The 26,874-nt window shown below is 45.3% G+C and overlaps 2 protein-coding genes across 2 annotated transcripts; one reads left to right on the plus strand and one right to left on the minus strand.

The window, feature by feature from the left end:
* Positions 1-6,056: 6,056 nt before the first annotated feature.
* Positions 6,057-20,896, plus strand: LOC310863940 (uncharacterized protein). Its single transcript, XM_083772476.1, has 9 exons — positions 6,057-6,185; positions 8,567-8,712; positions 9,632-9,750; positions 9,893-10,106; positions 10,590-10,714; positions 13,097-13,208; positions 14,386-14,587; positions 19,796-20,140; positions 20,509-20,896. Exons 1-9 carry the CDS (start codon positions 6,061-6,063, stop codon positions 20,636-20,638), a joined length of 1,518 nt encoding a protein of 505 aa, XP_083628602.1. The 5' UTR covers positions 6,057-6,060; the 3' UTR covers positions 20,639-20,896.
* LOC310863903 (DNA polymerase lambda-like) lies at positions 15,346-17,094 on the minus strand (the record flags this gene model as incomplete). The annotated part of the gene is made up of 1 exon (XM_083772431.1): positions 15,346-17,094. The coding sequence occupies one exon, from the start codon at positions 17,092-17,094 to the stop codon at positions 15,346-15,348; it is 1,749 nt and encodes a 582-aa protein (XP_083628557.1).
* Positions 20,897-26,874: the final 5,978 nt, after the last annotated feature.

A 26,874-nucleotide genomic window follows, 5' to 3' on the forward strand; every position in this document is an offset into this window, starting at 1 on the left:
CCAGTGATCCTCACACAGCACATTCCCATGTCAAGGATCCCCAGTAGCCCGATATGTTCCCTCTCCCTACGCTCATTCTGTAGCTCCGAGATGAGGTCACACACTGGGCCCCTCCCACCGCGTTTCAGAAACGGCGCAAGTTTCCGCTATGTAAGTTTCTTACCCTGACGCCACGATTAATCCAAACGTGAAGGGGACGTGAAGGGTTTACACTAATTCAACCATAACAACGCCCAAGAAAATCCAACTAGAGATTTGAACCGAGCCTTTACGTCCCGTATTTTGTCAGTCGCTTCCATGTTTATCAAGGAAGTTGAAAAGCTTTAGCGCCTCCCCGGCGCCTCCCCTGGTCGAAATGTCCAACTGACTTCAGTTCACTCGACATGCACGCGCACACGCACACTTCCTTGATAAACATGGAAGCGACTGACAAAATACGGGACGTAAAGGCTCAGTTCAAATCTCTAGTTGGATTTTCTTGGGCGTTGTTATGTTGAATTAGTGTAAACCCTTCACGTCCCCTTCACGTTTGGATTAATCGTGGCGTCAGGGTAAGAAACTTACATAGCGGAAACTTGCGCCGTTTCTGAAACGCGGTGGGAGGGGCCCAGTGTGTGACCTCATCTCGGAGCTACAGAATGAGCGTAGGGAGAGGGAACATATGGGGCTAGGATCCCCAGATGAATGCATTTGCCCAACTAAGGACGGCTAATCCAAAAATTAAATAAAAAATTTCCAAGATTACTTTTGAAAATAGCAGATCTATACCAGCTCACAATGCATCACATTAATTCATTAAAACTATGAACTCTGACTGCAGGGGGATATATATAATGTTCATTATAATCATTCATTCATTCATTATTTCATTAAAGAAGTGATTTAGAATGTTAGTCAGGCCTACAGTGTGTTTGTATAATGTAATAATCCGTAGTTTTCAATAAATCAGTGTTTTAATCCAGGTTGTGATTTGTGACCGAACGCCATCCGTTCCCTATGTTCCCTCCTCGTTTACTTGAATTACTTCCTGTTTACGTTGAGCGACGCGTAATTCCGGCTGTCAACGGATGCGCCCCCAACCTCACTACCGCCATCTATGGTCATATTTGGGAACTTTCGACAGCATTCCACAGACTTCAGTCTACTGGAATGTTCATGAACCCAGAAATGGTGAATAGTATAAACTTTTATGATTCAAATGTCATCTAGATTAATCTTGGTTGCTAAAAGTTGCACGAGTAATTAGCATAATATGTATGTAACCATAACATCCTGTATAAGGCAAAAACAGCCTATAGATGACATTTGAATCATTGTATAGCCTACTAACCAACATTTCTGGGTCTAACATGGGATTTATATGAAAATTGTATTAACAGATTATTTTATCTAATCGTGTTAATATTTGATGATTATATATATTTTAATTTATAGATGTGTATATTTGTATGTATTTAAATGTTCTGATGAATTGAAAATGGAGGACCATGATTCAAACAAGTTGTAGGCCTAGTGCTTTTTCTGGTTTTATCCTCTTTCTTTACCTTCCTTGAACTGTACTCATTCTACAAACGGTTAATACAATTTGCAATCAAATCAAACTGCCAGTAAATCTCTCTCTCTCTCTCTCTCTCTCTCCCTCGCCTCTCCTCTCCCCTCCCCTCCCCTCCCCTCCCCTCTCTCTCCCTTTCTCTCCCCCTCCTCTCCCCCCCCCCCCCTCTCTCTCTCTCTCTCTCTCTCTCTCCCCCCCTCTCTCTCTCTCTCTCTCTCTCTCTCTCTCTCTCTCTCTCTCTCCCTCCCTCGATTGAACATGCTGCAGGACGTTTTTGTGATTCATCTGACATGATGACATGATTTGGAAATCTGAATTAATCTGATCATTATAGCCCGGCTTGCCCATCTACCGAGCATCACTTCACTTTACACTGCAAGTTACTGCCATGCCACGTTGGATAACTTTCATATTTAAGAGACTTAAACTTTTTGAAATACCGGTAATTATTTACTAGGCTATTATTATGAGGAGAAGCGAGAAACCGATCGATCGAGGAGGGTTTTTTTTTTACACTTTGATGCGTCACTGTCACACACTCACCAATTGGGTTTCACTTCTCATCTGCTACTCTGTGCAGTTAACTCGACAACAACTATAACATCTGATCTGATCTGCAAGTGAAGGTAGGCTCATATGGAAATGATGATGTATCGATAACTCTCGATCTTACAGAACATATTAGGCTACTAATTGATTCAGTCAACAGACTAAATACAGACAAAAATACGCCGGTATTATTATCCAAGAGGGACGTAAAAAGGGGAAGATGTTTGTGTGTGTGTGTGTGTGTGTGTGTGTGTGTGTGTGTGTGTGTGTGTGTGTGTGTGTGTGCGCGCGCGTGTGTGTGTGTGTGCGCGCCGAGCGCATAAAGTGCGTGCGTAAAGTGCGTAATGTGGTTAGAATGTTACAGTATGGACACGGACCCTACTGTGGTTCACGGACTCACGGGCGTGTAATTTCTCTAGTTTTTTGGGGGGGGATGGGATCTGGAGCTAAAATGTTTGGGAACCAGTCACCTACTGCTCTATACATTGGCATGACTGGCTGCAGGGTCTTTCTTTCATGTGTCAACGTGTGTTACAGACAGTATAATGTGACATGATGATGGGAAACGTCGTGTGTGTGTGTGCGTGCGTGCGTGCGCATCATCGCATGTGTGCTTGTCTCACATTAATTAATTAATTCCATGATTCATTCCAGCAGCCTTCACTGCAGCCTGTCTGTCTGTGATATGTGACATCACCATCGGACCTGTCTGTCTGTTATATGTGACATCACCATCGGACCTGTCTGTCTCATGTGATATGTGACATCACCATCGGACCTGTCTGTCTCATGTGATACTGTATGTGACATCACCATCGGACCTGTCTGTCTCATGTGATATGTGACATCACCATCGGACCTGTCTGTCTCATGTGATATGCGACATCACCATCGGACCTGTCTGTCTCATGTGATATGTGACATCACCATCGGACCTGTCTGTCTCATGTGATATGCGACATCACCATCGGACCTGTCTGTCTCATGTGATATGTGACATCACCATCGGACCTGTCTGTCTCATGTGATATGTGACATCACCATCGGACCTGTCTGTCTCATGTGATATGTGACATCACCATCGGACCTGTCTGTCTCATGTGATATGTGACATCACCATCGGACCTGTCTGTCTCATGTGATATGTGACATCACCATCGGACTGGGCAATGGAGAGCGCTCATTGAATGGAGAGCGCTCTTCGTCCCATAGGGGATGAAGAGGAGTAAGTACCACATCGGAGGTTCAGTCTTCATGGAAGCGGCGCAGGGACAATAGCTGTTTCTGTGGACATTATATATTCAGGGACAACAGCTGTTTCTGTGGACATTATATATTCAGGGACAACAGCTGTTTCTGTGGACATCATATATTCAGGGACAACAGCTGTTTCTGTGGACATCATATATTCAGGGACAACAGCTGTTTCTGTGGACATCATATATTCAAGGACAACAGCTGTTTCTGTGGACATCATATATTCAGGGACAACAGCTGTTTCTGTGGACATCATATATTCAAGGACAACAGCTGTTTCTGTGGACATCATATATTCAGGGACAACAGCTGTTTCTGTGGACATCATATATTCAGGGACAACAGCTGTTTCTGTGGACATCATATATTCAGGGACAACAGCTGTTTCTGTGGACATCATATATTCAAGGACAACAGCTGTTTCTGTGGAAATTATATATTCAGGGACAACAGCTGTTTCTGTGGACATCATATATTCAGGGACAACAGCTGTTTCTGTGGACATTATATATTCAGGGACAACAGCTGTTTCTGTGGACATCATATATTCAAGGACAACAGCTGTTTCTGTGGAAATTATATATTCAGGGACAACAGCTGTTTCTGTGGACATCATATATTCAAGGACAACAGCTGTTTCTGTGGACATCATATATTCAGGGACAACAGCTGTTTCTGTGGACATCATATATTCAAGGACAACAGCTGTTTCTGTGGACATCATATATTCAAGGACAACAGCTGTTTCTGTGGACATTATATATTCAGGGACAACAGCTGTTTCTGTGGACATCATATATTCCCTTCTTCAACACACTGAGGAGATGGAACGGAACTGAACTGAAGTGAACTGAAGTGAACTGAAGTGAGAGGCAAGTGACATTATATGGGTTTTCTATATTGGCAACTGTCTTGCTTATTTATTAACTCACTGAGACCAGATTCTACAAAATCATGACAGTTTTCTGGAAAAACCTATGTTTCTATGTGTCAGTGGTTCTCAATATATTTTATGTCAAGGTCCCCAAAGATTATATGTAATTCGCCGCAAATGACCATCTGAAAATATGTTGTTTCAGGGACCCCCTCAGAAGCAAAAAAAAAACATTTCCAGGTAGGTGACAACATCTCATCTCATCAGGAGAGAGTATAGCCATTTATCAGCTTATTTGTTTTATAGTGTTCCAGTTCCAATTCCTCCTAATTTCTTCATCACTTACAATTCCACTTGTATCAGGATTGCATTCTATATCCTGTCAATCCTGATTGGATACATTTGTTATCCCGACCTGAAAATGCATTTTCTGTTTGATAAAAAGCTGGAGAGACATGAAGACTCGTCTATAGCAATGAGTACCACCCTCACAATATAGAGATTTTAACACTTATTTTAACCAAAGAAAATCACTTACCTTCCTTTAAATTGAAAAATAATAATAATAATCAAATTGTGTTGCCTCAGTCATTACCTTGCTTGCACTGTGGTCCAACAATCCATAATATGTTGAATTTATGCTGTAATATTATAAAAGATATCCCCATCTGTGGAAACTAACACAGATGGGGATATCTTTTATAATATTTGAGACTTCAGACACTTCAGACCGGTCAGCCTGTCTAAACTAAAGGCTGGATAAAGGTGCTTGTCCCACATTTATTTATATTTGTCCGCTGACCCCGGCCATCTCAATATGTGCTGTTCCAGGGAACAAATATAATAAATATTATATTAAAGTGGGATATCGATGACACTCTGTTACAGTGGACCAGCTGTGGGCCAAGTGTTTTATTCAAGGAGAGGGAGATCGTTGCACACATACTGTACATACCTGTATATATCATACTTAAAATCATGTAAAATAATTAGTTTTGTTTCGCTCCTGTCTGCTAATACAATCTTTGTCTGCACGTATGACATGATCAGCCAAGCCGAAACAATTCAAGGGAGCTTTTTTGAGAGTGAGAACTGTCAAAATATATAATAAAACAGTTGAAAAGTATATACAGTTGGGGGGATACAGCGTTCATATACAGCTTTTTGAGTGGTGCAACCACTCCTACAACCAGCAATGTCCGTGCGTATCTATCTATCTATGTATCAGTGGCCGTCATGAGCACGAGTATGTGACTTATTAGTACCAGTAGGGGGCGCCAGAGACAGAGAGAGATAGTGATGTGCCTGCTGCCTGCTAATGAGAGAGAGAGGTGGGGGAGGGGAATTGCACCACTCAGTTCACACGGGTGTGATTGTTTTTAAACGAATAGCACCAATCTTTTGCAGTCATCCCTTGACTCCTTCAAAACCGCTCTCAAAGGGCACCTACGGACGGCTGCAATTATAAACTGCCCCCCGTAAAACCTGAATCCCCCACCCACCCCTTTTTCCCCTCACTGCCTATATGTTTTTTTCCCCTTTTTACCTCTATGATGATTTCCTGTTTTGGCTATATAGAACATGTATATTTGTACGTCTCTAAATGTTATGATGAATTGAAAACGGTGGACCCTCTTGTAAACAAGTGTAATGCTTTATGGTGTCGCCCACTCACAGTTAACAGTTTTTGTATTGAGTTGTGCTTGAAATGTACTGTAATTCTGCAAACATACTTCAATCAATCAATCAATCAAACATTGGCTAACCTTCTTTTATCGCAGCAGTTGACAGATCTTGCTGCCACCGTCTGCCAGTCATGATGCCCTTAATGGCGGGACACCGTCAACACCCCCACCGCCACCGTCAGCCTAAACTGAGGAGACTGAAGCAGCTGACCTACCTCAGTCCTGTCCTCACCATCCTGTCTCTCACCCTGCTGCTCTGGGTGTACACGTAAGGATGTCACACACACGTCTCATCTTCTGTCTCTCACCCTGCTGCTCTGGGTGTACACGTAAGGATGTAACACACACGTCTCATCTTCTCGCACAATATGCAATTACAATAGAGCACCGAAGTCCTGACGTAACTCGCTCATCCCTTCGATTCCCCTGGTTCGCGGAAGTAATTTCTCTATGGAGAATAACATGGGGTGATCTTAATATTGTCTACTATAAGCGTTGTGGTCCAAAAAATAAACAAGCTGTCTCTGCGTTATTGTCAGGGAGGTGTCTCTGTATCGTTTATGACAGTCAGTCACTCATATATGATACAGTCTGCTTCTAGCGAAAATGTAACTAAATCAGTAGCAGTAACAAATTAGCATTTTCTCTCAGTCAGTTGATTCTTCATATCCATATGAGTGAAGCGGCCGGGATGACAGGTTTATTTTTCAAACACAGTTCTTATATGAGGTGATCTAAAATCCCCCCTATGGGGATTATAATGCAAATAAAAAGTACATGAACCTGTGGATTTGCGCCCTCTACCGATATTGACGTCAGACTCCAGTGCTCTATATAGAACAGTGGTTCCCAAACCTTTTCATGTCAAGGACCCCCAAAATGATACTCATTAGCCCACAGACCCCCATTTGAGAATACAGGCCAAAGGGGGTTCTTGGCATAAGAGAAGATGTTTACGTATCTAGGGCCCCCTGGTTTGACCTGAATTATAGGCTACGGTCCCCTATTTAATGGCATTTCTCTGGGACCCTAATACATTATTGAAAAATCTAAGTTAATATAACGTAGACCCATAAGGGTCCATTTGGTTCCAAACTATCATTTAGCTGCAGGGTACCCCCTGGAACTCCCTCAAGGACCCCCTGGGGGTCCCCGGACCCCACGTTGGGAACCACTGACTATAGAATATTGTGTAATCAGCACAAGGATAGTAACCTAATATCTGTTTACACACACGCATGCACACAGTATTGTATATGGGGAAAACACTAAGCACACTTATAGGGGCTCTATTTTTGTCCGAGCTTTCTAAAGCCACTATTTGGGGATTTAGCATTGGGGAAGGGGTGTTCCCCCACTAATGTTGCTATTTTGGTCACCTGCCTAAAGGCCTAAAACACCGCCGCTACTCGTTACATTATGCATAGGTGTCGTTTGGGCGTTACAATAACGAAACCAATCACAGTGCCACATGCCATTGCCTTTAAGAGATCCATTATCCGTTGCCTGTTAGGTAGGGTGGCCACCTGCAAGACCTCAGAAAGGAGGACACTTTTGCGGGGCTCGCTCCCCAGCCTCCCCCCCCCCCCCCAAACAGACACACACAGTGTTTAGAAAAGCGCTATAAAATTCCAGATATTATTATTATTATTATTGTTACTACTATTGCACGCACCTGATTTTCACCACCATCATCTCCAGCAGTATGTCCACAGAGAACATATATTTGCTAATTCAATTAACCTTTTTAAATGATGGGGTACCACAAAGGTCATTCCTTTTATAATCAATTTATTTTATTTCATGTTTAGATATGTTTTATGTTGAATCTCTTTCTTGTGGGTTTTTTTTATACAGTCTTATGGTCATCGGTGTGGGACATAGAATGAAGCCAGTAGCCTATGTTCACAGTGCTTTAGCCTCCCTTTCTTTCTGATGTCGAGCCATATTGCTCATTAAATGTAGTTTTTCATTTCGGCATATTTGGTTTATTTATTAACTATACTAAAGTGATTGTGAGAACACACATTCCACAAAAAACAAACAGACCATCCCACTGGCAGTGTTGACAGGTTTTGGAAGAGAAACAAGCAACCATGTCTCTGAAAACAAGCCCGAAAGAAGCCTGGCTAGGCTTGGTAGGCTATCTTATAAAACAAGGCCAAAGTCGCTTATAATTAAGCGGACATGGCAACGTCTCCTCTCTCTTTTTAAGACAGTGGGAGTGTGGCTGGCTCGCTGCGGAGCTGAGCAGCCCTGCGGAGCTTTTGATACAGAGACGACGTAAATGACAGTTATGACACAAGCATTGTATATCACACAAAACCGGACAATTATGTGTCCGGCCAGAGGTTGAGTTGGGAGGAGGACAGGTGGGTCTAAAACCGGACTGTCCGGCGTGAAACCGGACGTCTGGCCACCCTACTGTTAGGCCCATAGAGTAATAAATGGATAGAGACTGAACGATAGCGATAGCATACTAGTGATACTAGTCTGAAGTTACAGACTAATATCTACACAGTGATATTAGTCTGACGTTCCAGACTAATATCTACGCAGTGATATTAGTCTGAAGTTCCAGGCTATCAGCCATGCTATAAGGAGATAATAAAATGAACTCAGATGTGTCCTCGTTAACCCAACGTACAGCCCTGCTAGATCGTCCCTGTTTTGGAGCCAGCACTACAGCTCTACCCTCCAGAACCAGAACCCAGCGACGCAGTACTACAGATCCTCTCTCCAGGGTCAGAACCCAGCGACGTCACCTCCAAAATCTGTCCCACGACAAAAAGCAGGTGATGTCTGTCTAGTATTGCTTGTGTTTCTCAGCTGTCAGTTGTTTTCCAGTTGTTTTGTTTCCAGAGACACGTACGTTTGACAACTAAGTACATATGTATTTAGTTTTGACTAAAAGTGGGGTCCATTTGGGTTGCCATTGGCCCATTGTGGTGTGGTGTGATGTGAAGTGGCTGGAGGTGAGAGTGTAAAATGTTGTGCAATTTGCTTTGTATTTATTTCAGCTGTATAGGATGTGAAAGCACACTCAAAACGAAACTGAATGCAAATTGCAAATAGATCCATAAAGTTCTACACTCTGTAGATTACGGGCGGCTGTGGCTCAGGAGGTAGAGCAGGTCGTCCAATGATCCGTGTGTTGGCGGTTCGAATCCCGGCTCCTCCTCCTGTCCACATGTCGAAGTGTCCTTGGGCAAGACACTGAACCCTGCGTTGCCTCCAATGAGTCGGTCGGTGTGAGCTCGCCACTGTCGGTGTGTGAATGTGGGAAGTGAGGACACTGCCGTCGACTGTTCGCCGCTTCACCTCCCAATGTATGAATGAACCATTGTAAGGCGCTTTGAGGCCCGGACGGTTGGCTCAACCATCTGGGCACCTAGGCTGCGAAGCCAGCCTTATGGCGTGCCGTGGGTTCGACTCCCGAGCCCGACGGCCTGTGTCACTCCCCATCTGTCTCCTCCTTTCCTGTCTGACTACTGTTTCCTATCAATAAAGGCATAAAAAGCCATTTTCCAAGCGCTTTGAGCACTTGGAAAAGTGCTATAAAAATGCAATTCATTAGATACGTACGTGGCACATGTTAACGTGTATGAGAAAGAAAGGAGGTGCACATTTATTTACTTTACTTTTACTATTCGTTTGCTGAAGGTCTATTATTTGTTCTATTTTGATAACCACGTGATGACAACTGTGTTATAGACACCCCCCTGCGGTTCAATGCCCACCCGCGTGCAGAAGGGCTGGCCCTAGTGGCCGTCAACGGGACACACACACTGCTGCTGTCGGCGTACGTGGAGCACCGAGCACCCAGGCAAGAGGTCTGCACGCACGCACGCACACGCACGCACGCACACACGCACGCACACACGCGCACGCAAGCGCACGCACACTAGTACAAATCTACACAGAAACTAGTGGTGACTAACGTGGCATGTGATTGGACTTCTCTCGTGGCCTCAGGTCCGCGTCATCGCCGTGGCTCCGCGGACCGAAGCCGTGGCCTATTACTGCGTCCTGTCGTGCCGAGGAGGACAGCGGAGGATCTCCGTGGGCGACAGCGTCTTCCACTCGGACCACTTCGGCTTCGACTACGGAACGGTGGACATCCTGTGCCCCGTGCCCGTGGGGTGCCAGGCCCCGTCTCACGTCGCCGTGACTTCTATCGGGGCAGACGGTAGGTTAAAACCCATTTTGGGGTGGGAACCCCTTTTGGTGTTATAGCATCATGTTATGCTTTGGCTATTGAAAAATAGCAGATCTACAAGCTCGTAGCGCGCCACCGAGTGGCGCGCTACGAGCTCGTAGGTCTGCTATTTTTTTTAAATCGAAGAACGACTGACAGAAACATAGCTTTTTCAGAAAACTGTCAGGATGTAGAAGACATTTTTAGAATCGGATCTCAGGTCAAAATCGGTTAAGCAATATTACACGAGAGGGTGTGCAACACCGTCATTAACCCATTTAGACCTGAGGACGATTCTAAATAAAGGCTTCTAAATCCTAACCTGTGTTTCTATGACATCAGTGGTAACGATAGTCTTAAAGTATCAAAGAGCTGCCTTCAATTTGCCAATTAAAATCTTGCATGACATTTTGAACCAATTATTTCTGCATTTCCGTAAAACATCCCCTGCCACATTCTTTGTTCCTCTTCCAGTGAAGGGTGAAGAACAGCATGGAGTGTTTGTGGAGGTGTTGAACCAGGAGATGAGAAGTGACTCCTTTCCTCACAACTTCACCGTCTGCTTCTCCACCATGTTTAACTTCACCAACGTGCTGCAGGTAGTTAGAATTTTACACTTTTCTATTTTTTTCCCTAAACATGAATATTCTGAACATTTTGAGCACCTCCAACCTCCACAGTTCCTATAAGTTGTCATATTAGCCGAATATTGTATACTTTTTCTCCACTAAAATTATTTGAAAACATTAGTTACTAGTTACTTCGTAACTTTTGACCATTATTACAAAACATACATTAACCGATTCAGCCACATTTCGGCCATTCGGAAATTGCAGATCTACAAGCTCGGGGCTTGTAGATCTGCTATTTTCAAAAGATTTTTGTATACATTTAAAAACTGGTGAAACATACTGGATAATGGGTACTTTCTACTTTTGGTACAATTTGATACCAATACTTTGGTACTTTTATTCGAGTGAATTTAGAATTCCAGACTTTTACTTGTAACAGAGTAGTTCTACATTGCAGTATTGATACTTTTACTTAAAGGACAACTTTAGTTTTTTTCAAACAAGGTTCATGTTTTAGTTTGTTATTAGATAAAGTAAAAGATGAGTGTTAATATTTTTTCATTTGCTGCTTTCTTTCGTTTTAGGGATTTTAGCTGTTTTTGACAGAGGGGCGGGGGCATTCGAGCATGGGGCTAAATATGCATTTTTTAACACAATTTTATGGTGATTTATTTTTTTATGGTTTACTATAGTCCTAATAAACGCCAGGAAATTACATCTGGCCACAGAAGATCACATGATCTACTGAATGAGAAGGTAGCCTACTGGGGGAAGGCTTATACTGTGTGTATAGGCTCAATATGTCAGTTTGTCAGTTTGGTTTCTTCCAGCTGGTGCAGAGCGTTGAGATGTTGACAGGGTGTGGTTTCTTCCAGCTGGTGCAGAGCGTTGAGGTGTTGACAGGGTGTGGTTTCTTGTTGCAGAGCGTTGAGGTGTTGACAGGGTGTGGTTTCTTGTTGCAGAGCGTTGAGGTGTTGACAGGGTGTGGTTTCTTCCAGCTGGTGCAGAGCGTTGAGATGTTGACAGGGTGTGGTTTCTTCCAGCTGGTGCAGAGCGTTGAGATGTTGACAGGGTGTGGTTTCTTGTTGCAGAGTGTTGAGGTGTTGACAGGGTGTGGTTTCTTGTTGCAGAGCATTGAGGTGTTGACAGGGTGTGGTTTCTTGTTGCAGAGCGTTGAGGTGTTGACAGGGTGTGGTTTCTTGTTGCAGAGCGTTGAGGTGTTGACAGGGTGTGGTTTCTTGTTGCAGAGCGTTGAGGTGTTGACAGGGTGTGGTTTCTTCCAGGTGGTGCAGAGCGTTGAGGTGTTGACAGGGTGTGGTTTCTTCCAGGTGGTACAGAGTGTTGAGATGTTGACAGGGTGTGGTTTCTTCCAGGTGGTGCAGAGCGTTGAGGTGTTGACAGGGTGTGGTTTCTTCCAGGTGGTGCAGAGCGTTGAGATGTTGACAGGGTGTGGTTTCTTGTTGCAGAGCGTTGAGGTGTTGACAGGGTGTGGTTTCTTGTTGCAGAGCGTTGAGATGTTGACAGGGTGTGGTTTCTTGTTGCAGAGCGTTGAGGTGTTGACAGGGTGGGGTTTCTTGTTGCAGAGCATTGAGGTGTTGACAGGGTGTGGTTTCTTCCAGCTGGTGCAGAGCGTTGAGGTGTTGACAGGGTGTGGTTTCTTGTTGCAGAGCATTGAGGTGTTGACAGGGTGTGGTTTCTTCCAGCTGGTGCAGAGTGTTGAGGTGTTGACAGGGTGTGGTTTCTTGTTGCAGAGTGTTGAGGTGTTGACAGGGTGTGGTTTCTTGTTGCAGAGCGTTGAGGTGTTGACAGGGTGTGGTTTCTTGTTGCAGAGCGTTGAGATGTTGACAGGGTGTGGTTTCTTGGTGCAGAGTGTTGAGGTGTTGACAGGGTGTGGTTTCTTGTTGCAGAGCGTTGAGATGTTGACAGGGTGTGGTTTCTTGGTGCAGAGTGTTGAGGTGTTGACAGGGTGTGGTTTCTTGTTGCAGAGCGTTGAGGTGTTGACAGGGTGTGGTTTCTTGTTGCAGAGCGTTGAGATGTTGACAGGGTGTGGTTTCTTGTTGCAGAGCGTTGAGGTGTTGACAGGGTGTGGTTTCTTGTTGCAGAGCGTTGAGGTGTTGACAGGGTGTGGTTTCTTGGTGCAGAGTGTTGAGGTGTTGACAGGGTGTGGTTTCTTGTTGCAGAGCGTTGAGGTGTTGACAGGGTGTGGTTTCTTGTTGCAGAGCGTTGAGATGTTGACGGTGTGGTTTCTTGTTGCAGAGCGTTGAGGTGTTGACAGGGTGTGGTTTCTTGTTGCAGAGCGTTGAGGTGTTGACAGGGTGTGGTTTCTTGTTGCAGAGCGTTGAGGTGTTGACAGGGTGTGGTTTCTTGTTGTAGAGTGTTGAGGTGTTGACAGGGTGTGGTTTATTCCAGCTGGTGCAGAGCGTTGAGATGTTGAGACTGCTGGGGGTGAGCAGAGTGGTGATCTACAAGACCAGCTGTAGTCCACACGCACAGAGGATTCTGGACTACTACACACACACAGGTAGCGTGGTCATCACGCACGCACACACGCACACACACATGCAGGACTACTACTACATGCAGGACTACTACCACAAGTAAGACGCGCAAACGCGGGAAGCGAACGCAGCTCGTGTGTGTGTGGTTGTGTGTGTGTGTGTGTGTGTGTGTGTGTGTGTGTGTGTGCTACAGCTGCGCCCTGTGTGTGTGTGTGTGTGTGTGCTACAGCTGCGCCCTCTGGTGGCGGGCGGGTGGTGTAACAGCGGGACAGACACACAGACACACAGACACACAGACACACACACACACACACAGACATTCAGCCCTTGCTGTCATAGTAAGTGGCTCACTGCGTTCGCAACTACTACACACACAGGCAGAATATGGTTTGTGTGAGGGTGTACATTTTTTAGAGTAAAATAGAGTTATATTATAATAGAGACGTCACCGGATTTCTCCTCCCATCCACTTGCATTGAGTTGCTTGACACCCAGCGCATGAGGCATTCTGGGAGGCATTTGGGCCAAACACATGAACGAGTACAGTGTGTGTGTGTGTGTGTGTGTGTGTGTGTGTGTGTGTGTGTGTGTGTGTGTGTGTGTGTGTGTGTGTGTGTGTGTGTGTGTGTGTGTGTGTGTGTGTGCAGTGCGAGCGGGTCATAAACGAGCGCCGCCGTTGTTGTGTATTGGTTCGGCCGCCTCGGCGCGTTCATGTGATTGGCCCAAATGCCGCTTCGGCCACCATGTCTTTTTCCCTTCAGTGTTTCCTCTCGGTGACGTCTCTATTAATATATACTCTAAGGGCAGTAGCGGTAGCGCAAGACGGAACCTAACGGATGTCCTTAGCTTGCTTATGATCCCGGTTGACTATTTCGTTGTGCATGATGTAATACCATGTTGTTGTTCTTGCTTACTGTAAATCGCTCTGGATTAACAGCGTCTGCTAAATGCCTAAAAGTGTAAATGGTACGTACTTCTTTCTCTCCTAAGGTCTGGTGGAGGTGATTCCTTGGACCATGTCCAGCACTCTGAATGTGTCCTTTCTCCTTTCTCTCCTAAGGTCTGGTGGAGGTGATTCCTTGGACCATGTCCAGCACTCTGAACGTGTCCTCTCTCCTTTCTCTCCTAAGGTCTGGTGGAGGTGATTCCTTGGACCATGTCCAGCACTCTGAACGTGTCCTTTCTCCTTTCTCTCCTAAGGTCTGGTGGAGGTGATTCCTTGGACCATGTCCAGCACTCTGAACGTGTCCTCCGGCTGGCAGCCGGAGGACAGTCCCGGCCAGATGCATTACTACGGCCAGATCCCTGCCCTGAACGACTGCGTCTACAGATACATGTACCAGACGCGCTACATCGCCCTGCACGACATCGACGAGATCATCCTGCCGCAGCACGTGGACAAGTATGTCTGCGTGTGTAAATATCATAGAGTATAGAGAAGGATAGAGAGGCTTTGGCATATGGAGCTTGTCTTGAGTGTACAGGGTTTGATGAGGTCAGATCAACATATGGGGATGTCAGAACATGAAGACGAGGTGTGACAGGATCAACAAATGGAATGTCAGAGCAGGTCAGCTCCATATATGGAGATCTAAGGGTTTGAGGTTTGAGGTCAGATGTAGAGTTTTTGTCCGGCTCCATATATGCAGATCTAGGTGATGATCCCGTCTTCTCCATGTATGGTTATCCAGGGTTTGATGAGGTCAGTGTTGTGATCTTCATATATGGAGACGGCCATATATGGTGGCATGATGTGTCACTCACGAGGCGTGATGACACGAGGCGTGATGTCACAAGTTTATTTTCATTGTTTTAGGAGTGCTAGCCAAGTCTATGGACTTCAATGTTTGTTAGAGTAATGACAATGCAAGACGTCATCTAGCTGTTCACGGACATGAGAACATCAACATGCCCCAAAAATAAGACATGTGCATAACAGTGGTCGGATGAACCGCAAGGTTCCCAGTTCGATCCCTGTGGGCTCCCCCAGAGTTAATGTCAAACTAAACCCCTCTGAACCCCTAATTGCTCCCGATGTGCAGGTTGGTGCCTTGCATGGTTTCCTCCACCATCGGTGTGTGAATGTAATGCACAACCTATTATGTAAAGTGCATGCCTTAGATAAAGGCGCTATATAAATGCACCATTTATCATTTAAAATCACCAGTCCCTTTCCTGAGGTTCACGGAACGGAATGCCCAAAAGGCAAAAAACATCCTGTTCCGTAGACGTAGGAAGTGGAGTGCCGTCATATATCTTCACAGTACCTCGACGCAACACGTCTTTGTTGAGCGAGCGCTCCGATAGGCTCATGGACTTCGTCTTGGCCAGGGCCCTCATGGAGCGGTTGAAGTGCGCCGAGCCGGTGAAAGACACGAGCGAACACGCCAGCTGGTCGTAGGGCACCGCGATGATGTCGATCCTGCGATGGCGGCGGTCGTCGGCTCCCGGCAGGCGGCACACGCCCATGTACTTCCCCCGATCCCCGCCGTTCTCCTCGCCACTCGCCAGATCGTCCGTCAGGAATCCGCTCTGACGGAGAGCGCGTAGCACTTTGCGCAAGATCCCCTCGTGTGACTCGCCGTCGGGGCGAGAGATGAGGATGTCGACGTCTCCGCACGTGGCCTTCCCGCGGCGGTACGAACCACACGCTACGACCAGCAGGCCCGGGTCCGCGGCCAGGGCAGCCTCCCTCACCACCGCCTCGATGGAGGCCGCTTCTTCCCGCGGCATGCGATCCAGAAAGTCGTCGTAGTGCTCGAGTCCGATCCTCTGAGCGTTGCTCGGGTCAGCCTTCGTGCGGACATCTTCCAAAGTCCGAAACCCCCGATGATACCACAGCCGTGCCGTCTCGGCTCCCGCGCCCCAGACGTTGGTGAAAAGTTCAAGAACGGCCGCGGCTTCCCCGATGTGATCCAGCCTGCGGAGATGACCGCTCTCCGCGATCTCGGCGACTTTGTCGGCCATTTTCTTCCCGATTCCCGGGATTTGACGAGCCTCCCGACGTGACGCGATGAGCTTGGGATGAGTCTCGAGTGCGCTCACGGCTTTAGAGTATCCCAGCGCCCTCCACGTGTCCCCTCGGTTTGCGTAAGCTTTGGCCAATACTTCTAATTTATCTGTGATGTGCTTGTTGTGGTTATTATTGTTTTTGGACCGAGAGGACCGGCAGCAGACCCACTTGCCGCACACGGGCCTCGGCTGATGTCCAGTGCTTAGCCCGGGATGGAGACCGGGTCCGGGGGTCTCCTCTTTGGAGCGCTGGCCGGTCATCAGAGCAATCGGGTCAACCTGCGAGACCGCGTCTTCTTCACTCAACTGCTCTTCGTCATCTGAGACCAGCAATTCCGTGCTTTCCTCTGGTTCCGCTCGATCCAACAGTGGCTCCGCTGCGTCCTGTGTGGCAGGAGAGTCGCTGAACAAGTCCTCTTCTCCATCCCCTCTGTGTGTTTCATGGTCATCTCCTCTGTGTGTTTCATGGTCATCCCCGCACGATGGAGAGATCAGACTGTAGTCCGCTACGCCGAGCAGCCGTTTCTCTGCGATGCACGCACTCAGCCAGGTGCACTTCACCAGTTGAACCGCGGGTGGCGCCGTCTTGTCCCATTTCAGTATGCGGAGGGCCCTGTCGCGGCCCATACCGTTGTCTACGATTACGTGAGTGACGCTAGAAGACGTCAAACTTTCAATACGTCCTCCGTTCTGCTGGATCAGTCTTTCAAAGATCTGGCATCTGGCGTTACCGATGCCGGCAGGGAGGATATGTACCGTCACACTGCTGAAAATGTTGCCCGTGACACGAGTTTCGTCTGATTTAGTCTTTGTTGGGGTCGCATCCTTATTCTCAGTCAGTCTGGCTCTTTTAACGTTAGGGAAAGCTTTCACGATCCCACCACGGCGAGGCTCCATTCCGTCAAACGGGAAGCTGTCTGTCCCAAAAGAAAGTACAAAACCGTGAGTCCTACCTAAACACCCTAATCTCTATAACATACAAACGTGGTGTAGAAAAAGCGACGCACTGTTTTAATGAGGCAGTCTCACTACACTGAACATGACAATCAAACTCTCAAGGAAGGACTTGCAGAAAATACCGGGGAAATAATTCACCTGACTGTGCTCGACTTCAGTTCCTTCCGGAAGCCTACTTTGGTCCAAACAACGATCACTTTCGGACTTTTCAATCACTCCCCATAAGAACAAAGCATTTACCTCGTTTGACATTGTGTACTTTAGACAACATGGGTGGCGGTGCATGATCGTTTGTTAAACTAGTAAACTATCTAAGGGTCCTTTCATGTGGCCAGTCTGTGATGTCAGTCATCAATGACGTGTATATGACGTATTGGGCATGGTGTCAGCCTGACTCCACTGCCTACTATATATGACGACTTCCCATTCTAAAGTTTATTAAAATGAAAATGAAAACAGTACATTGAGGTACTTCCTTCACCTACTGGCAGCGTATACTTGAAATTGGCGCTTATCAGTGAAGCTAAAATTAGACACACGCACGCACGTGCGCACACACACACACACACACACACACACACACACACACACACACACACACACAGAGAGAGAGAGAGAGACCCTCTTCTTGGCACCTCTTACGAGCCACGCAGTAAAAAGGAAAAGGGGATGAGGGATGCAAACTGAATTTGTATCATCCCACATGACGTCTTGCGTCCATAGACTCGGCTGGCAAACTATTTACGTAAGAGTGCTCTAAACAAACATTACAAATCCCATAGACTTGTCTTCAATAGCCATGCATTGCAGGGTCCTCAAAAAACTGTCCTGGTATGAAATGTCGTTTTTGAGAGGCGCTAGCCCCTCCTATGCCCAGCTTTGCACGACGGAAATGATTTGATTGGCTGAGCATGGAATGTGATGTATGATGATAAAGAGCACCCCTCACTTCACACATGTGTGATTTTTCCTATTCCGCCTACTGGTGGTTGTGGTGCTTTGAATAATCTGCTTTTGCTTAAATGATTTAATGAGTAAAAAGTGTGATTTTGTTATGATGAACGTAAATGGAATCCCTACTTCCAGTTTCTCAGTTAGGAGCACAAAACCAGCAAGATGAGGTTGACCACAACATTTGGACCGCAATTACCGAATATAACCACTTGGTGTCGCACTTGACTCAGGAGTGTAACATTATTGTGAAGAGGCACAAATCTGACACAAGACTTTCTTGAGTCCTTGTTTTTTGTGATTGATTGATTTAAGTATTTATTAACAGTTTGCAGAATTACAGTACATTTCAAGCACAACTCAATACAAAAACTGTCAACTGTGAGTGGACGACCCAATAAAGCATTACGCTTGTTTACAAGAGGGTCCACCTTGTTCAATTCATCATAACATTTAGAGACATACAAATACACTTCTATAAAGCCAAATAACAGAAAAACATCATCATAAAGGAGATAAAAAGGGAAAAGAAAACATATACAGCGAAGGGAAAAAGGGGTGGGGGGGATTCAGATTTTACGGGGGCCAGTTTCAAATTGCAGCCGTCCGTATAGGAGGGCGGTTTTGAAGGAGTCAAGGGTTTCGTGTGTCTTAATGACCGTTGGTTGGGCGTTCCACATTTTGGTGGCATAGGAGCGGAATGTATTTAGTCCCCTGTTTGTGCCGAATCTGGGTTCCACATGGTTGGTTGAACTCCCTCTAGTGTTGTGGGTGTGGACTTCGTTGACATTAAGGAAGTATTTAGACAGACACAGATACATGCCGGGTATCTTGGTGTTGTATGTCTGTGAATTATGTGTGTTGAAATCTCAGAATGGAAAATCCCCAAAATTCTAATGAGTTCTATATGTTGAAATGAGTTATAATGGTCGGAATGTGTATAGGGCTGAAGTGGTTAATCTATGTTTTGTAATAATAATCCAAATATACCAAGTGGGCTGTAGTTAGTAAACTAAAGTTTTCAAATAATTGTAGTGAAGTAAAAGTATAATATTTGGATTTGAGATGTAGTGGAGTAGAAGTGAAAGTACTGGAAATTGGAAATACTCAAGTACCTCAAAACTGTAATTAATACGGTACTAAAGTAGGCCTAAGTGATATTTTTTGGTTAAAAACAAAATACGTTTTGTTTTAAACAAAAAATATTTAATAAAAGGTTAAATCACTATATTGTGACAGTAATCATTGCTATAGAGTGTTTGTTGAGTAACAGCTGTCTCTCCAGCTCTTTAATAAACAGAAAATACATTTTCAGGTAGGTGACAACATTTCAGCCAATCAGGAAAAAGTAGCCATGAATCATCTTAATTGTTATAGTGCTGCAGTTCCAATGTCGTCTGCTCATTTATTTGTGTCATCACTCACACAATTCCACTTGTTTAATCTGTACACTGACTGCATTCTCTATCCTGATTGGATAAAATTGGTATCCCGACCTGAGAATGCATTTTCTGTTTAATAAAGAGCTGGAGAGACATGGAGACTCCTGAGACTGAACAAACACTCTATAGCAACGAGTAGGCCTGCAGCAGTACTATCACAATATAGAGCTTTCTAGAACTTATTTAAGTAAATGTAGCCTACTTAGTTCTTCCACCACTGATCTCTTAACTATGTTTATCACCACCAGCTGGCCAGAGCTCCTCCCACTGCTAGAGCTGCAGTACGGCACAGACGTCGGCTACATGTTCCAGAACTACGTGTTTTCCACGGCCGTCACCGTCGCTTCCTCATCGACTCCTCCTCCTCCCACCTCCTCCTCCCCACCTCCGCGTTGCTGCCCCCAGTGGCGGGGAGTGTCCGGGGTCAACATCCTGTCCCACCTGCTCTACGAGCCCAACGACCAGCCCTTCACCAACTTTAAGATCATCGTTGACCCGCGGGCCGTGTTCAGCACCAGCGTCCACGGACTGCTGGACTCCAGGAAGGGCTGCGTCTGGGTCGACAACGACCTGGCCAGGATGTACCACACCAGGTGAGGATGTACCAGTAAGGGTCCGTTTGGATTCATGAGTTAAAGGGTTCGTTTAGTTACCAATGCTCCATTTAGCTGGGGACCACCTGGAACCTCCTCAAGGACCACTGGTTGATCTATTATGATTCGTAGCTATACAGTACAGTATATGTTCTCTCTCTGCTCTTCTCTCCTCTCCTCTCCAGAGCTCCAGTGCAGAGACATTTAACAGCATGTTCTCTCTCTTCTCTCCTCTCCTCTCCAGAGCTCCAGTGCAGAGACATTTAACAGCATGTTCTCTCTCTTCTCCTCTCCTCTCCTCTCCAGAGCTCCAGTGCAGAGACATTTAACAGCATGTTCTCTCTCTTCTTCTCTCCTCTCCTCTCCAGAGCTCCAGTGCAGAGACATTTAACAGCAGAGCAGCTGGTGTACGACGGCCGACTGCTGACCTACAGCACACGTCTCATCCCTGCCGTTGACGCTGTGCTCAGACACACTGGACTTGAACCGCTGGACTAGCCTGGTGCAGCCATAACAGCCTTCATCTGCCTTTGCAATGCATATTGCCCCATGAGGCAGATTGAGTCTGGGCCCCTCTCAATTGTGGGGGGAGGACTTCACGGACGATGTGGTGACGAGCCAACCAGATTCGTCTGGAACCAGGATAGAAGAACCAACCAACGTTATCCAGTATGAGAGTGACGACAGTATAGCGTTGACTCCCATTGTAACAATGGAATGAGGAAGTGCTCATTCTATCTCAATGGGATAGTTCCAATGTTTGGAACTATATAGCCCATAGCACCCCGCTTTGTGGCGAGATCAAAGCGTGTCGCGACTCTCTTCTACGGCTCTGGAACCAACCAGGGCCCAGTATGCAAATTTTGGGGGCGGGACGTTGCAGAAAAAAATCTAATACTGAGAGGGATGAGGTTAATATCCACGAGAGATATTAGTATCGCTACGCGAGGCTCCCACTAGACCACACTGGACTGATAGCACTGCACCTCACCGAGTAGCAGAGAGAGAGAGTGTGAGTGCGTGCGTGCGTGCATGCGTGTGTGTGTGTGTGTGTGTGTGTGCGCGCGCACGTGCGTGCATGTGTGTGTTAGACTGTCCTCAGGGAATCCAGACTATCAGCTACTGTCACTTGGGAAAGGATTTGAATCTTTCTCCCCGTTATACTGGTGCAAAAACAATACCTTTAAAATGGTAACGAAGTCTGAACGGTGTCTGAACCAATACTTGGACCCTTGGTCAGAATTTATTGAAAGGATAGCCAGCCCCCCCTCCCCCCCTTCTCATTTTAGAGTATGTATACATACACATGCAAATAAAATATTGCACACAATACAAATACACCACTTAAATGTAACATAACAGTTTAAAGTGTATACTTCAGTATATAAATATGAATAAATACAAAAGCATCTATCCAGCATGAAATTAAATGAGTCAATACATGTGGTAAATGGTGAATTTATATAGCGCTTTTATCCAAAGCGTTTACAAAGATTTGTAATTTTGTACATTACATTCAGTCATTCACATACATTCACACACCGATGGCGGAGGAAACCATGCAAGTCACCAACCTGCACATCGGGAGCAATTAGGCGTTCAGAGTCTTGCTCAAGGACACTTTGACACTAACCCACAGGGATCGAACAACCGGCTGCTCTACCGCTTATTCACTGCTGCCCCATATGTTAAACTTGTATCACAACAAAGTCCTTTATGTCAGAATCATAAATGGATAGTTGAACATAGTTGACATTGGCCTGTGGCCACGACCATTTCTTTTCAATGCCAAGTGTGTGGTATTGATGGTTAAATGGTAAATGGTGCATTTATATAGCGCCTTTATCCAAGGCGCTTTACAGAGATTGTGCATTACATTCACCCATTCATACACCGATGGCAGCGGAAACCATGCAAGGCACCAACTAGCACATCGGGAGCAATTAGGGGTTCAGTGTCTTGCTCAAGGACACTTCGACAGTAACTCTGGGGGAGCCCGGGTTTGAACTGGCAACCTTACGGTTACCATCCAGGCACTCTACCCCTGAGCCACCGCCGCCCCATATGGTTGAAATGCAGGGTAGCTCAGTCGGTAGAGCTCTCGCCTTTGGGTTTGATCCCGGGCACCATCAACTCAGCGAATGAGTAGCATGGCTTGGTGCAGCAAGTCGTGCGGGAAGTACTGGGAGCTGATTGAGCTGATTGTAACAGGGATCAGAGAAGATAGCAGTAAGGAGGATGAAACTAGCTGTCCACTGCCACCAACACCAAGAACTCCCGGACAAAAAGCTTGTACTGTTGGAACCAAGACACGGGCATCGATCAAAGCACAAATGAGCTGGCCAGATGTATGGAGAACCGAGATGACTGGAGACGCCGATGGAGGGCTCGTGTGAGGACAACGTACAGTAGAGAGAGATACTGTAGATTCAAGATTATTCTCCCGTGGATCGGTACCGTCACAACTTTGACTTTGGTGTGCATTTAAACTTGAAAGCATCCTCGTGCACAAGAAAATGGCACCAAGCACTGAAATGTGCGTTGCGATCAGGTCCGGTAGATCAACAGATTCATAATAATGAATGTGTTATCACTGCATTAAATGCACCTTATCAACCGGTAATAAGATGTTGGAATAGGGCCACACTGGCCATATTGACGTTGTTTTCAGCGATGGCGCTCGGCTGTGTTCACTTGGAACGCTCGCGGGCCGGTGCAGACGGAACGGAAAGTATAGGGGGGACTAATATTTACTATTCTGTGCTTATTGGTAAGCAACTCGAACAGCGCTGAGTCGGCTCTGGCGGCCGTCCCAACATTCGGCACGGTGCCTCGCTCGGCACGGCGCCTCACGTGGCTCAAGGCCACCAGAGACGGTACGCCTCCGTCACGGTCACAACAAGCAGGCACTCCCTAACCTGTCAGACACTGCTGCATTTACCAGTATGTGTGATTGTCACATATTGGCTCCATTCCAAGGTCCTGATCACACATCATCATACTCTTGATTATAGGCTGATAACATTCAAAGCGGGTGCGTGGATACTGGTCGTATCAGGAACTGGTGGCGCCAGTTGGCAGTATATGACAGGCATTGTGTGTGTGTGTGTGTGTGTGTGTGTGTGTGTGTGTGTGTGTGTGTGTGTGTGTGGTAAATGGTGCATTTATCTAGAGCCTTTATCCAAGGCGCTTTACATAGATTGTGCATTACATTCACCAATTCGTACACCGATTGCGGTGGAAGCCATGCAAGGCACCAACCAGCACATCAGGGTTCGGTGTCTTGCCCAAGGACATTGCAATATGTTGTGTTGCTGCTGTAAATTACTATTAGCAAGGGGAAAAAACATTATTTTAACTGTACTTTTTTCCCACATTTGATATCAAGTTTTCAGTTTCTGTGGGCATTCTAAATTAAATACATTGTTTTGGTATTGCTGAAATGAAAACATTTTTACAGAATTACAAAGATGGTCAATATATTCGATATGGTAATATATATCGCGATATTTTATTTCCCCAATACTGGATCGATACTACAGGCCGTAGTATTGCGATACTTTGAGGAAAGAATTAGGACGTTTTTTAAGAGTTTGGCATAGCCTACTGTAAATACTTCTACTACAGTAGATAAGAACAGAATCTACGCACACTGAAGAGCACTCTTAGGGTGGCCTTTGAGTTCGTTGTTTGTGAAAAATTAATTTATTCTTGAAGTTTCTTCAATTCTACAGTTGTGTTATATAGGATTTAAATTATAATAATGTGGGTTTTTTTATCATATCTTTAGAGCAGTGGTTCTCAAAGTGTAGTCTGGGGACCCCCATGGGGTCCTTGAGGAAGTTCCAGGGGGTCCACAGCAAAACTTTAACCCCATTTTATACTTTGTTTAAAAGTAGCCGATGTACAAGCTCACAGCGAGTCCCATTACTGCCCATGTTGAGCTTGTAGATCGCCTATTTTCGAAACATTTTGATAGATCTTGGCAATGTTTCCAGAGCAGAAAATATTTTCAGATGGGGGTCTGCAGTGCTATATATTGTCTGTCTGTCTGCTTTAATGTTTCCAAGTAATAGTGTTCCGACTGGCTGCACATCCCCCCCCCCTTTTGTAACTTAAGCCTAATTATAACCCTTATATTATAATAATAATAATAATAATAATAATAAATTATATAGCATCGCACCAACCTAACATTAAATTACACGCTGTGTTCATTGAATTTTGTTCAAAACGGAGCACTCCTGCAATCCTCGGAAGCCATTCTTAGTCGATCAGGATGGAATTTGAAAAACCCAAAAGTCCTGTTTCGTGTAATGGCTGAGATACTGTATGTGTAGGCCTACTGCAAACATCGGTGTGCTGATGGCGCTGCAAAAGGCTGCAGGGCAGTCATAGTCATAGGGAGTGTGTGTGCAAAGTCATAAATTATATTTGTGCGACATGTGGATGTACACAGTATAAGTTTTGCACATGAGTGATTTGTATACTCTAATTAGTGTGGTTGCCCCAAAAGGGGCAACCAGACTCTAGTAATTGTAACACTTTATTATTATTAGTGTGGTTGCCTGAAGGCAACCATACTATTGTTTTAGTGACCTTTTATTCTTCTTATAGATAAACTTTATTTTGTCGCGTTATACCTCCCACAGTTTTTGTCGCGCGCACTCGAGCCATATGTCAAAACGACGGGCTACATCGGGAATCGTGTGCGTGTATTTTGCTAAGACATTTGTTGAATAGTTTAATTGATATGAATTAATTAGTGCATTAAATTGCCCCATAGACATGAATGGGAAAATGCAAAGACTCACTTTCAAGTATTTTTTCCTCTGAGACCGTAAGGGCTATACATACAAGACTTGGAGGAGAGATTCATAATAATTACTAAAATTAATTACCTTAGAAGTATATCGGTCGGCCTCATGGTGGCGCTATAACAGCCAACTTTACATTTTGGGGTATAACTCTTGAACCGTAGGTCGTAAAATCAAAATGTTTTTTTCCCTGGATTTCTTGGGTCATGACGCATCTCCCCATATAGGCCACGCCCATTTCCGTCTAGAACGAATTTGCAGCAAATTAGCATTTTCTTCAAAACACACTTTTTGCTCCTCCTCCTACAGATTTTGTCCAAATCTCACAGAAATCGGTACACATGATCTCGGGATCTATCCGATGAAAACAGCACAGTCAGAATTTCGATATTCCATATCGTTCGTCCGTAATCAGCTTCCAAAGTTAGTGGGAGGGGCCTATTTTACAAAAAAAATCACAAATCACGAACGGAAAGTCCAATCCTCCCCAAATTTGAATCACATGTTTAGGATGGACTAATCAACACAGAGCCAAAAGCAATTCCATTTCCATCCATAGGGGGCGCTACAATTGCAAAAACAATTACCCGTTTGTTGCAAAAACACGATTTGGGGGGGGGAAATCCCCTTTGAATGACTTACGCATGATCACAAAGGGTGACTTGACATTGTAATTGGCTGGCAAAATTACTGGGAGGGGCCTATACCCCTTTGTTGCAAAAACATGATTTTGGGGGGGAAATCCTCTTTGAATGACTTATGCATGATCACAAAGGATGACTTGACATTGTAATTGGCTGGTATAATTACTGGGAGGGGCCTATATCAGCCAACCTATCCGATTTCAACAGCACAGTCAGAATTTAGATCTTCTGTATCGTTCGGTCGTAATCGTCTTCCCAAGTTAGTGGGAGGGGCCTATTTTACAAAAAAAGCCACAATTCACGCACGGAATGTCCGATCCATCCCAAATTTGAATCACATGTCGAGGGTGGTTTCATCAACACAGAGACAAAAGCGATTCCATTTTCGACGGGTGCGATGTGGGCAACCACACTTTGCAATTTCCCAGAATTGCCTCTTTCTAGTTAGTGTGGTTGCCTGAAGGCAACCATACTATTGTTTTTGTGACCTTTTATTATTGTTGTTTTTATTATAGATAAACTTTATTTTGTCGCGTTATACCTCCCACAGTTCTTGTCGCACGCACTCGAGCCATATGTCAAAACGACGGGCTACATCGGGAATCGTGTGCGTGTATTTTGCTAAGACATTTGTTGGATAGTTTAATTGATATGAATTAATTAGTGCATTAAATTTCCCCATAGACATGAATGGGAAAATGCAAAAACTCACTTTCAAGTATTTTTTCCTCTGAGACCGTAAGGGCTATACTTACAAGACTTGGAGGAGAGATTCATAATAATTACTAAAATTAATTACCTTAGAAGTATATCGTTCGGCCTCATGGTGGCGCTATAACAGCCAACTTTACATTTTTGGGTATAACTCTTGAACCGTAGGTCGTAAAATCAAAAATATTTTTTCCCTGGATTCCTTGGGTCATGACGCATCTCCCCATATAGGCCCCGCCCATTTGCGTCTAGATAGATTTCCCGCCATTTTGAATTTTGTTCAAAACACACATTTTGCTGCTCCTCCTACAGATTTTGTCCAAATCTCACAAAAATCGGTACCCATGATCTCGGGACCTATCCGATTAAAACAGCACAGTCAGAATTTAGATCTTCTGTATCGTTCGGCCGTAATCGTCTTCCAAAGTTAGTGGGAGGGGCCTATTTTACAAAAAACGCCACAATTCACGCACGGAATGTCCGATCCATCCCAAATCTGAATCAGATGTCGAGGGTGGCTTAATCAACGCAGAGACAAAAGCAATTCCATTTTCGACGGGTG

The sequence above is a fragment of the Protomyctophum parallelum genome (genome assembly GCF_964188405.1).
Source record: "Protomyctophum parallelum genome assembly, chromosome: 9".
NCBI classification, from domain to species: Eukaryota; Metazoa; Chordata; class Actinopteri; order Myctophiformes; family Myctophidae; genus Protomyctophum; species Protomyctophum parallelum.